Source organism: Lonchura striata, chromosome 6, assembly GCF_046129695.1.
Source record: "Lonchura striata isolate bLonStr1 chromosome 6, bLonStr1.mat, whole genome shotgun sequence".
In the NCBI taxonomy this organism is placed as follows: Eukaryota; Metazoa; Chordata; class Aves; order Passeriformes; family Estrildidae; genus Lonchura; species Lonchura striata.
In genome coordinates, this window is record NC_134608.1 from 6870039 (window position 1) to 6883875 (window position 13837).

General features: G+C 41.1%; 1 protein-coding gene across 2 annotated transcripts in view; it reads right to left on the bottom strand.

Moving 5' to 3' along the window:
- PPP2R5E (protein phosphatase 2 regulatory subunit B'epsilon) overlaps positions 1–12830 on the bottom strand; it is a 72738-nt gene extending 59908 nt beyond the window's left edge. The window contains exons 1-2 of one of the 2 annotated variants that reach the window (XM_021554519.3): positions 12472–12830; positions 9703–9863 (exon numbers count right to left, since the gene is read on the bottom strand). In XM_021554519.3, the coding sequence (XP_021410194.1) occupies positions 9703–9859 (157 nt within the window). In that variant the 5' untranslated portion in view covers positions 9860–9863; positions 12472–12830. Of the gene's footprint in view, positions 1–9702; positions 9867–12471 lie in introns of both variants that reach the window. The other variant, XM_021554518.3, reaches the window with a different exon arrangement.
- Between the last annotated feature and the right edge of the window lie 1007 nt (positions 12831–13837).

The following is a 13837-nucleotide window of genomic DNA, read 5'->3' on the forward strand; positions in this document are numbered from 1 at the left end:
AAAGAAGTGGGAGTAAGGGAGGCAGTGATAAGGAACAAGTGAAGGAGAAAACAGAAGTATAGGCTGCGTGGAATAAAGGGAAAGTGAAGGAGAACCAAGATGACATAGTACCACCTCAACTTCTTCAAAAAGCTATCCCAAAAATGTTATTTGAAAACATCAGGAGAGCAAGCTGCCAAATTTACTCTCCCTTGGTAACACTGACAATATTCAAGCAGTAAGTTTTGTTCTCAACAGCAATTCAAGTACTGCCTCAGCTGTAATCACCATCTTTTGCATTTCTGTTTACATATAGGTGGGAAAACATATTCTCTATAAACAGTTTTGAACAGTTAACCTTATATGAAATCAGAAAACACTAACTAGACTTTCGAATTTATGCAGAGACTGCATATAACATCTATGTCCTGCTGTTGGAATGTGAAAGTGGAGAGCACATGAGCGTAACTTGCCAAGAAAACAAATGAAAGTTTATGCCTTCACAGTACATCCTACTGGGTAACATAAAGGAAAAATAGAAATATTTAATTCCTCAAAAATCTGAAATCATCCTTCCCTCAGTTTCTGACTATCCACAGTATCAATTTGTAATACAATAAATTTAATTTGCAGTAATTTCCTTTGCAGCATAATCCATATGACAAAAGCATTGAAAGCAACAGACAAGTTTGCCACCACCTACGCTGTAAAACTTGAAAATCCAAGTTCAGTACAAGTACATGCAAAAAGAAAAAAGCCAAAGAAGTCATAATAACATTCAAGTCATGACACTGCAAAGAAGCACAGAAATTGCAGACAACAAAAGCACAACCCAGACTAGGTAGCTATATCATGAGCATTATGAAAAAATACCTCACACACAACGCATCCCTAAAACTTCCTGAAAACCTTCCAGGAAGCCCACAGAAAACTACAGACCACATCCAACTACAGTTACTACAAACTCCAGTTACTTCTTAATGACACTAAACTTTTTTTCTGATTCTCCTCAGAGTTAGAAACTCACTAACAATTCTAATGACAGATCTCCTTAACCTCATAATAAAAGAGTACCAAAGAAATGCTTCCCCCAATATACAAGCTACATCTTTGCCCAGCCAGCCTTCACAATGAAAAATATAAAACAACCATGCAACTTATATTTATTTCATTGTTTTAATCAAAATCTGACAGCAAAGAACTTCTCCAGACAACACACAATTTCAAATTAACCTTATTCTTCATGATAGTATCTGGTTTTTCAGAATAAAAATTGTTGAGCTGAGTAGTTCATCGTATCTCCTCCTGGGGGTCAAGTTCTAAAACTGATACTTTTAACCAGCCAGGGCACAAAGGTGTCAGCATTTACTCATCACCCTGGAGACACCACTGATGGTTTACTCCAACTTCTGCAAAATACCAAGTAAGGACAGCTCAATCTGTGACTTGTGCTTTGCAGGAGATGCACCTTTTCCAATTTATAAAAATCTTCAAAAATACCCTAATTATGGGCAAACTTCTATAAGCAGAACAGCAGACTGTTTGTCTCCACATCTCTTGTAACTCAGTGAGCTCTGAAGTCCAACACTGAGGTATCAGAACAAGCTCTTCAGCTCAGGGAACACGAGAAACTGATGTTCCAGAAGAGCTGGCACCACGTCCAACCCTGTAAAACAGACTTTACAGCAATCTGATATTCTAATTTTTCTTTTGGGAAGCTACCCAGAAATGATCCATTTCACTTTTTTGCTTTCTGCCCATTTAAGCAGGTACAGCAATTCTGCTATATTATTTTCCATCTCTGCCCCAGACTCTTGCAGATGCTACATGAAGGACCTTGCACTTTACAAACAAGGAGAATATTACTGTCTAAGAATCTGTCATACATATTGGAAAGGAAGAAGAGTGGTAAAAAAAGAGAATAAATACAAAATTATGATCCTTTTTTATAAAATGTACTAAAAATATAAGGTTAATATCAGACATATTGTGACTTGAAAAATAAACTTCCTAAAGGAAATTCAAAAGTAAAATAATATTGACATGTATAATTTTGAAAATGTATACATTCTTAGATTTGTTTAATATAACAATTAGGAAAAACTAGTGGTGAAAAGCCTTCCATTGCTGTGGATCATTATCACTCCTAACCAAACTGATTCCTCTTTGGTCTGACTACATGGTTTCATTGAAAACAGACAAAATTTTCAACCACATGCAACAACTAACGGCAGAAAAGTATTTTACACTGATTCTTTGGACAGCTGCCTTATCTTTTGAAATGCTTCATAAAGATCTGTAGCTGCTCTATTTTTTACCTTAAGTAGAAAATCACAGACATAGAAACTAGCAACCCTACATAAATATCCACCAGTATTTCAGATCAGCTGAATTAACTGGTTGAGAGGATACGGGATCAAGCACATCACTAAAATCAGAAGGAGGTGGTATGTTTCTAACAATCTGTTTTACACTGTGGCTCCCAGACACTTCTCTCAGCAGATGAGAGGCCACACTTAGATCAAGAACTTCTCCAAGAAGTTCTGCCACCAGGAAAAAACCCTCCTGTCACCGCACCTGTAACCAGAATGGCATTATCAAGGAGGTTTCGAATGAAGATTCTAGTATTTTTCTAATAGATTTGCCTTAACCTCTTATGAAGCAAAGTGAGCCCATTTGCTGACACTTGTGAGTTACACAGTTATCACGAGTACAGGAATCCATAAATACCCATCCTACCAAAACTCCCTAAGTCCCCTCCTCTGTTACTAAGGATTTTTGTCTGATTGAGTCAAAGAAACAGCAATAACTTGAATGAAAAAACTGTAGGTGAAAGGAAGTTACCCTGAACCTAAAAATAGTTGTGTGTCCTCCTCCCACTCCCCAGTAAGCATTAATGAAAGTGCTCTTTTCTCAGGGAGGCAGTAGCTTACAATGGATGAATGTGAAAGGACTGCTGCCTTACTATAAAGCTCCAACAATGAACACAAGCACTATCCCATCTGAGAAACAGAAGAGAAAATTAAATAAACTCAAAACCTAAACTTTGTATAAGACATTAAATATGTCTATAGCTTATTTATATACACATATATATTATACACAAACATAGATTTTATAAATACACACACAATTCCAGAGATATGGAAAATGTGTTCTTTCACAACAGCAAAGCTCCATAACATAATCAGCTATAAAGGCAGCACTATACTTCAACAATCATGTGCACTATATAGAAATAATAGCTTGGCTGAACCAGAACTTGTATTTGTTGAAGGTACTTCAGGAAAGGAATATAAAGGAAGTACATATTACAGAAACAGGAGGTTTTATTACAGACCCACAGAGTTACACTGGGGCACAGAAAAGAAAATGGCAATATTATTAGAGAGATAAGTATTACTGGGAAACATTATAAAGACATACTGTACAAGTACAGACTGAAACCAAACGTTTTTCATGATGATGGCCAGGTTGAATGGAGCTTTGAGCAACCTGGTCTGTGGAAGGTGTCTCTTGTCCATGGCAGGGGGTTGGAACGAGATAATCTTAAAGTCCCTTCCAGCCCAAACCGTTCTGAGACTCTGTGGTTCTATGATAAATTCTAAACATCCTGCAGAAAATTATCAAGATTTTAGACTCAATCTTGTGAAGAGTACAGAAATGCATTTTACGTAATTACAACTTGCTTCACTTTAAAAATTATTAAAAAGAAAAAAGAAAATGAAAAAGTGGGAATCATCATCACTAAACATTTCCAGAGGCCAGACTGGGAAATTCCACAAGTAAAACAATTACAGTGGAGGCTTCAAAAGCAAAGCAAAACAAAACCAAACCATCTTCCCCCAAGAAACAAAAAATCAGCCACCACCACTGTGGCCATATGAAAATTGCCAGTCCTAGAGAGACTCAGAAATGGATACAGAGAAGTGACTGGAAACAGTGGAAGATTGGGTGTAAGATGACAGAATTCCTCACTATCTGCATTTTCACTCATAAGATAAGAGGGTATTTCTTGTACTTAACCTGCCCATTCTCTACGAATGTTGTTCTACAAAAACAAATTCCAAATGCGGGAGACAGTAACAAGCAACCAAAAAAAAAAAAAAAAAAGACAATGCAATTAGTGTATTGAAACAACCAGAAACTTTAAGATTATTGGAAAAAATTTACTACAATCAACCGATGCAAACAGATTATAAAGAAGGTTAAGGGCATACTCAAAAACCAACTGACAAGAGCACAAAGAAAGTGAAGAAATTTATTACTTACGACTAGAACATCATACATATTCATAGAGAAAATACTAAATGGGCTATTTCCTTCTTCCTTTTGAGACTGTGGCCCTGTTCCCAAATCTTACCCAGAGATGGCCTATTATGTCCAGATTTATATCAACCAGAATGGGCATAAAATTCCTAGAAGCAGTTCCAGGATTCATCCCTGATTATGTACATGCAGCTCAAATCGAGTTCCAGTGTTCCTTCCATGCAATAAATTAGGAGTACAAAGATATATTTCTAACTCTGTAAATAAAGCAGAATTTTATTTTGGGAAATCATAGCCACTATGACCCTAAATTCCTGTTTATATAGAGAAGAGAGCATTTAGCTCAGTGATTTTATTAACAGTTTACTGATATTTGCATATCTGATATCTGTAAAACATTCCAAATTTCTCAAATGAAGAGCAGCAAAGACAAGATAAGCAGGCAGCTCCCATGGAAGCCAACAGAAAACAAACTCTGTCTTTCTTCTTCTACAACTCAAATCATAACTGTTTCCCATATGATGAGTTTTAGATGGCATCCATAGGTCTACAAAGGCCTGGATACTTTTTTTATTATAAAGGAGTATTTTAAAAATTCAAAAGTAACTGCATTTGAACAAGAAGGTGCACATCTTTCAGTTCTCAGTCAAGAGTTTGTGAATTGTTAGGACTTTTTATTCTTTAGGAACCTCAGCATTTGACCAATAGATAAGATTAGTAAGAAAAGCTTATAATAAAATCTCAGCCATAGGGAAATAATTTAATGATCAAAAGCCAATAGCAAGTGGAAAGAGATTTTTCCCTTTTTGACTATGCAATGCTCTTTTGTTACCACTACACCAATTCTTTAATGCCATGGAAACTATCTGATAAATGTATTAGGAGCTCAATAAATTTCATAATATTGAGGTAGCAAAGCAATTGGTATTGTTGACAGAGAACTTCTGCTCTGAGTGCTCATTTTAAAGAGGAAAAACCATCTAAAAATAAAAATCACACTTTGAAATGTTTTCAACAAAAATATACAATAGTTGCAGAGAACATAAAAGTAACCTCCACTAATTATATTAAAGCATTGGAAAATGTGGAAGGATGACAGGAAAAAAAAACACCCAGAATTACAAAAATGCGATAGAGATGATTTTACAATTAACAATCTCGCTTTTGAATGGTTTACTTTGCCTAATTTCTGTATTTGTAACGAGGGCAAGGGGGAGTGGGAATGATGATGTGAGTTACATGCAAGTTTTCTGTGCAATTTCTCAGGATGCTAAATGTGCATTTGTAAGACACATGATGTTTTTAATCATCTCTGTGTATGTTTGCATCCTCTGAACACTGCCCTACCTCTACAGACACCAGGCAGAAACACAAATGAACTCCCCCTCCCCCTTTTACAGGTAATACTGAAATTGCTTTGTTTTCACATGTCCAGCACTTACAATATACTCTTTTTCTAGCCAAATGCTTTCTAGCATTGCACTCCTGCTGTTCCACCTCTAGAGACTTCTAAGTAAAAAGAGCAGCTATACAAAATGAAAGCAAAATAGTCCTCCAATAAATAATACACCTATCCAATGCATCTACAATCCTGTTTTTATCTACAGAACAAGCTCGATTTGAGGCACACCACAAACCTTGTTAGCAAACTTGGGAAGGAATCTCAGGCACACAGATGGAATTATTCCATCCCAAAAAAGGGCCCTTCACCAGGACTGCTCTGTCACAAGCCAGTTACACCTAAGGCACCTGTCAGCCTGGGTAATACCAGCAGCCTCTTCAAAGTACAGTCAAAATCCATCATGCACTGCAAGATACACCAGGGAAAAGCATGCAACCTTCAAAAAATGCATGTGAGAAACATACAGAAGAGCAAAAACAGGCAAAATGCAACTGTGCCACAACTCCTATGTGCACTTCCCATCCCATTCCTCTACACTTGAATCAAAGGAGAAAACACAGGGTTTAAATCTGACAGTAGACAGATTTTAAAAGATAGCTTCAAATCAAATTTAGTCACAATGCAATAAATAAAAATATAATGAAATCATCTAAAAATTTAAGTCTTTACTCGAGGCAAACAGTAGTTTTTTGACTTGGGGCTTTTGAAAGTCTGAACTAGGCCCAGCAGAGCCTCAGAAGGAACATCTTGTTTTACAAATACATTAAATGTTTGTTTACAAACTGATGCCATATACATAGGTGTTTTTAAAAATATGAAAGTAATAAATTGATTTCTTTACTTTTTTTTTCCTGAAATGAGCAACACTGAAAATTCCAGTTGTTCTTATTCCATTTCCTAAATAGCAGCTTATCCTTCAGACTTGTACACAGCATCAAAACATAGCATCTCTCTTCTTTTTCTTTCCCAAGTATTTTTATTACCAAATGAACAACAACAAGGCTGGCTTATCTATCTGTTTTTGCAATACAGGCGTGTATGCTCACAGAAGGCAACAGACTGCATTAAAACACTACCAAAACAAGCCATTTCACTGTATGTGACTCTGCCCCTAGGGAAAGGAAGGAGAGCAGATAAGATGTGACAGATGTGTAGTCACGTCACTTAATACACTACTGGAAGGTGCTCAGATCATTATGGTGACAGGCAGAGTATAAAAACTTGCAAGGAATGGACCAAGCAGTTACCCAGTTTTCTGCACACATGATTCTTGTAATCACGGATGATACTGAAGGCCATAAAGTGCTCTTTGAGACAAAGCAGCCTGCCAATGTCAATATGCAATATATCCACCAAAAAAAGAAAATTAAAAAAAAAAATAGAAGGGACCACAGCATGTATGTTTGTGTAAGCAAAACTCCTCCATCATGCATATGAAATACATCTGATGAATATGAATTTGAGGTCTGTCCTCTAAAAATTTCCCATACAGAAATATTTCTGAAGATATTTAATTAAACTTCAAATTTACTCAAATCAGGAAGCTTATCAATTGCACATCTCCAAACTAAGTTCAGTTTTCTGAGACTTTAAAAAGCTACTCAGCTGGTATCTCTTCTCTATTTGGGTTTAAAAGACAAATTTTTCCAGGATAAAACTTGAAATCATACGGTTACTGGACAGAAGTAATAGGACTGGTCACTTGTTGGAAAGTGAGTGCAACCATAAGAGTTAAAAAATAATCAAGACTTCCATTAAATTGGTCAAGAAAAGGATGAAAAACACAGGAGAAATTAATTTCCCTACTTCTTGCAGACTTCACCATCCTGAACGCTACAAACATTAATGTAGGTCAAGAATATTTCCAAACAGCAGCATGATTTTTAGCTGCCAGTGTCCCTTCTGCAGGGACCAATAGCTCTGCTCTTTATGGAGATTGGTAGGCCCAAATCCCACAAATTCATCTGCACAGGATCCCTGCACCTCTGGGAATCCGCATTAAGGCAAAGAGGGAAAACTAACTCCCAGGATCACACTCTTCATTTGAAGCTGGACCACTGTAACTCATTATGACACTAATCATAAATGTCTCACCAACACTCTCTGCTCCCCATCTGTTTGTTTTATCTTATTATAGTTTTATATCTCAATCCTCAGGACTGGCTGCAGTAGTCAAATTAAACACCTGGACACGCCTGTGTTTCTGCAAGGCGAGGTTCTCACTGTTTTACTTCTGCTTGTGCCCGTGCCTGGTTTCCTCCCTGAATGGGACTACAGAATAGAGTGAAATAATTATTGCATCCATTCCTTCATTTGTACAAATCCAAATCCAAATATTTTTCACTAGTCCCATTGTTTTAAGCCAAAGGATAAACTCCAGTCACCTTCTGAAATGCAGGAACTGGCATGAAATAACCTGTATATCAAAAATTACCTGAAAAAGTGTAAAAATGAGCTTTAAAATTATTTGAAATAAGTATTTTCTTCTTTATCATATTGTCACAAAACAACAAAAGAGTTCAAAAACAAAGAGGAAAAAAAAAATTTAGAATCACAGAATAACCTGAGTTGAAAGGAAACCCACAGGATCATTGAAGTCCAACTCCTGACCCTGCATAGGACCACCCAAAGAATCACACATAACATTCACTGCAGACTACAAAGTCAAACCAGCGGCACCACCCAACCCTGAACTGAGGAATCCTGAATAAAATCATCACCAGGCACAGTGCAGGGGGGCTGGGTGAACATTTTGTTTGACTCAGGATATTCCATTTGGGCATTCTTACAGGGAGCCACAGAAAGAAGCCCACAATATTGCAATGACAGGTCCACTGGAACTAATCCTAGAATGCTACTTTTAATTAAATTTAAAGACACACATTAAGGTGAGAGATTTTTGGGGGATTTGGGGTCTTTTGCATTTTTTTTCCAACTACTGTATCCTTATGAAGTGGAGCTGAGAACTAACCAAAGTGCAGTTCCACATTTGTTACATATTTCAATACTCTGATTAATACATTTGTCAAACAAGGTGGATGAGAGAATGTGGGGAATATACTTTCCCAAAAAGAAAGAAAAGTGGCAGACACAGTATTAAACCTATTAAACTTCCTATTTTCCAGAATTATCAGCACCAGCCATGCCTTTTCTCACTACTTAGAGCAGAAATGAAGAATAGCAATGAAAAAAATACACAGAAGTAAATAAACCATTTGAGAAGTCAGTGTTGAAGATTTCTGAAAGGTGATTTCCTTTCCCTCACCAGACAGACATTCATAGAGGTGCTTCTGACCCCTGGATGTGTAGTGAAATTCAGTGACAACTGAAATTCAGGAGAAGCTGTCAAGGTATCACAGAGATATTGGCATCCTTTTAAGTGTAGTATGCTGGATCGTATTTTTCCTTCTCAAATTAGAGGTTAAATCTGGCAGCAGAAACTCAACCAGCATTGGGATATGCAAGATCTCAAAACACCAGGGCATTGCCTAAGACCAGATTGGCAGCATCTTTCCCCTTGGGAGGCTGCAGCTCATGGGACCTTTCCATTTCAAAATCCAGCAGAAGGCAGGACCTGGGAGTTATCCATGCATAAATGGTATGAGAGGGGATCCCACCTCCTCTCTTGCTGTAGGAGCTGCAGTTGGCACTTCTATCACAGGATGCAGATCCACACACCAAGGAAAGAAACCAGTCTCCTTCAGCTCACAAGCCCATTTACCCTTACCAAAATTACTGCTGATTTATGTCAGCTGCTGAGGATTCACAAACCAGAACACTCTTGCACCAAGCCTGAGAGCCTTGCAAATTCAAGTCATGGTAGGGGTTAACATCAGCATTTAAAACTTTCAAAAGTATTGCAAACAATTACCACACCCTCAAGTCACAGATAAAATATTTTGTAGAGCTTAAATACATATATATCTGGCATGACACATTTCTCAATGCCTGCAAAATTTCCCTGCAATTCCTGACAATAGAATACTTCGATTTTAGAAGTTGGTTGTAGAGCAAAAATTGTTTTATTTATTAAGAACTGTGTTTGAACTTACCTTTTAGCAGAGGCAGGGGAGTTAACTCGATAGGCTTGCCCTGAGACCTGAACTGGGAGGAGCTTTGTGACCTCTTCTGTCTGGCTTTTCTGACGGACTTCCGAGAAAATCCGTCTACTTTATCCACTGATGGAGGAGTAGTTGGTGCTGAGGACATATCCCTACTGAAGGAAAGCACATGTTAAAAATGTGTTCCAAATGAGTGAAACGGGTAAAGATTAACCTAAACTTTGCAATTATCTTCTTCCTGCACTGCTCTCCTGTTGACAACTCACACAGATAAACTGGTGAGAGATCTAACCCATCTTATGGATGGAATAAACTTAATGGAACTTAATAATTAGTGTACTAATTCCTCTTGCTTACTTTTTTATGTCTCTTCCAATTGCCAAAAAATTTCAGACCTAATGCTGACATCACTGCATTGAGAATTTCATCATAACACAACTTCATACACCTGCAGACCTGATTGTAGCTTTAAATTATGCATTCTTTGGGATGAAGTCACTTCAACTTACTCTGCTGAAGAATGGGTACACAAAAAGGCACAGATGTTTTTTTGGCATTAAGGTCACCCATATGCATAGGACAAAAAACACAGGACAGAACAAAACCTCCATTTATTTGCCACACCTACATACAAGATTTTATAGAAATTTAGGAAACTATAGTAAAAAGTACTGCCATGTTTCACAGTTTCACTAACACTGACAAACTGTGCATATTACTTCTTTATTCTCCCCTTCAGAAAAACCCAGTTATTTTCCTGGTGTAATAATAACTACATGTGAGTGCCTTTACATGTAGTTATTCCATGGCATTTCTGGACGACTGGCAGTGTGGTAGCTGTAACTGCTCTAAGGGCATGAGACAGACAACGTTTGCAGGGAGAGGCAGAGAGCCAAAAAAGGCTTCTGCAAGCAAAAGTTTGTTTGTTTCCCAACTTCAGCTGGCCTAAGCAATAGGCATTTGCTTCTTCCTACAAAACCTGCCTAGGTGGTACTCCTGCAGCTGATTCTGTACCACTAGCAAACACTGATTTACTGCATCCAGCTGTTTTATTTACCAGTCTGGTCCTGTCTGTTAAAAAGGCCCATCAGAGCTTGATGAAACACATGAGTAATACTCAGGGGAGAGGAGACAGGAGGAATTCAGGCCTACACAGTTACAAGCAGCTCGGTGCACAGTTAACTCCAGCAGCCTCCTCTGCATTACTGACAGACCATTAACGAGGGCAGCTCTGGCGATTTCGGCCAGGACAGGCACCCGTGCGAAGTTAAGCATCGGCGTAAGCACTCGCAGGATCAGGGTCTTAGAGCATGTCCTTGGAAAGCATTACTCGTCCTCAATGTCTCTTGACTTCAATTACCAAAGTGACTCGTGTGCTACAAGAAGTTGATTCCACAACATACAGAACACTTTCGAGCACTTATTATTTTTATTGAAATATGTGGTTACTCGTCTGCTTCATAGATTATTAAATCCACTGAAACGAGCATTATTTGGGTTTGTCTTTTGTAAGAAAAGCTTTCGAAAGCATGATTTGTTGCAACAGTGTAAACAAGCCCCAAAAGATAAGAACTATTTAACGCAAAATTACATATAGGTACACTGAACCTATCAAAAATGGAGTATAAACTCCTTAGGTTTTTCAAGGAAGAATGTGCAGCACCCAGAAGCTGAACTGTGCAGCTGGCATTGCAATAATGAAAAAAACCTCATTCCATCTTTTTGATTTCTCCTGAGGTATTCTTTCACTACCAGCTTAGGCTTTCTAAATATAATATACTATCAGCAACATGAACCCGTACCTTAAACTGGTCTTGTTTATCACCCAGGCAAAAAAAAAAAAAAAAGAAAAAAAAAAAAAAAGCCACCATCACCAGGGCATTCAGGCCCCAGCCAAGATTAATAAATAAAAAAAAGTCAGATAAACTGGAATAGAATGGCCTGTACTTTAGTAACCCACTTCTAAGATTTCAACAGTCCGCCAAAAAACACACAAAGTTACCTGTTACATAAACCAAATTCTGAATATATCAGCAAAAATATATTCCCTAAATCTGAATCGGTTTGGCCCCATCTCATCAGAAAGCTTCCCCTCCTCATCACGTGCATCATTAAAGTGTAACCATCCCTGCAGAAATGTTTGCACGCTCTCTCCAAATTAAATTTACAAAAAAAAAAAAAAAAAACAGAAATAACAATAATGGACAGCGACTAAAGTAGATCACTTAAACTGCAGGATCATTGTGTCAGCAAGGAGCTTTACTGACACTTCTCTGCTGTAAATTTAGTAACAGTTTTCCTAACCTGCTTTATAAATTATTAAAATCTAATTCTAATTCAACAAGACTACATCCAGCCTAACAACCTTACAGTAAACACTGATCTTTTTTTTTCGTCTCCCCAAACGAACATTCGCTGCCCTGCATACACTATCACAGGGAAATACTCTGTTTCCACCAACAGCCGGGGGGGGAGGGGGGGAATAAAGCCCGAGATTATTTATTGTGTGCGAGGGGTGGAAAGCTGCAAACCCGGCCACCGCTCCATTCCCCGAGTATTTTGGAAAATACGAAGCCACGCTCATCAGATCCGCCGGTCCCGGGGGTGGGGGCGGGGAAGTGAAAATACCGACGGCTATCGGCGGGGAAGGGAGCAGAGGCGCAATGCTCCGCTCCGGGCTGTCATTTCCAGACGGGATCTCCGCAGCTGGAACATGTCCTCCCGCAGCCCCCCGCGCCGCCGGCCCGGCGATGGAGTTACCTTGGCGCTCCCGGTAGAGAAGCCGGAGACGGAGGGAGGCGGCGGCCTTGGCGGAGCGCGGCCGATGGCTGGCGGCGGCCCGAGTGCGGATCTCGCCGGGCTCGGTCGCTGCCGCGGCGGCGCAGGAGCCCTGTAGGCCTCGGCCTCGGCAGCGCGGCCTCCGCGGCGCAGGGCGGCGGCGGCGGCGGGTTCAGGCGCGGGCGGCTCCGCTCAGTCCCGTGCACTCCCCGCTGCCTGCGGTGCTGCTGCCTCTTCACATTCCCGGAGAAGGGCCCTGCGAGGCGGGAGCGAGCCGAGCCGAGCCGAGCCGAGGGGGAGCGGCGGGCGCGGGGGGGGCAGTGCCGGGCAGGGCGGGGAGCGCTGCTGTTCCGCCGGCGGCTGGCGCGGGGGAGAGCGAGCGGGGGGTCCCGGTGGGCGTCGGGGGGTCTCGCTCCTATTGTGGCTCTCAGCGGGCTCCGGCCATGGCACTCGCTCGCACGCACTCGCTCCTCGCTCACAACCGAGCGCGCTGCTGCCACCGCCCCCCGCCCGCGGACCGCCCCCGACCGCCCACCGGAGCCGCCGCCGGGACGCGCCGCCTCAGTGGCGCCCGGAGCCGCCTTGGCCGCCGGGACCGCCGGGAAAGGGCCGCCCCTGCCCGGCCCCGCCGCTCCCCGGCCCCGCCGCTCCCTCGGCGCTCTCGCGGCCCTCGGCGGGGCCCGTCGGCCGAGCAGCAGAGCCCGGCGCTGCAGAGGGGAAACCGCGCTCAGGCTGAGGTAAAGCCCGGTCGGAGCCTCTCGGGGGGCTCGGAGCCGCTTCCCGGGGCGCGCTGGGGGCAGCCGGAGGGACCGAGCGGCGGTTCCCTGCTCTGGGAAGCAGCGGCTGCACCCCTCGGAGTTCCCTGCTCAGCTCTGCACCCGTGGGTTTCCTGGCCCAGTGTGTGATCGCTGTCTGCATCGCTTTTTTTTTTTTTTTTTTTTCTTATTTTTGCCCCCAAGAATACTTATATATACTTAGAACCAGGGACCAGCATAATGACTGCTTGTAGATACTATGGTTAAATATCATAAATTTTGTTTCAATTTATCTGCCCGGTGGCTTGGCGTTTGATGGTTTTGGTTTGTTTGTTTTTGCTGGGGGTTTTCCCAAAATACACCCAATGGCTACAGGGTAAGGAAGCTGGGCAAGGATCTGCAGCACACAAATCCTGTGAAGAGCAGCTGGGGGAGCTGGGGATGTTTAGTCTGGAGAAAAGGAGGCTCAGGGGTGATTTTAGTGCTCTGCAAGTCTCTGAAAGAAGGGTGTAGCCATGGGTTCAGTCTCTTCTCTCTCAGACAAGTGACAGAAATGAAGAGACACAGTAGGGGATGTCAGGGGAAGTTTAGGT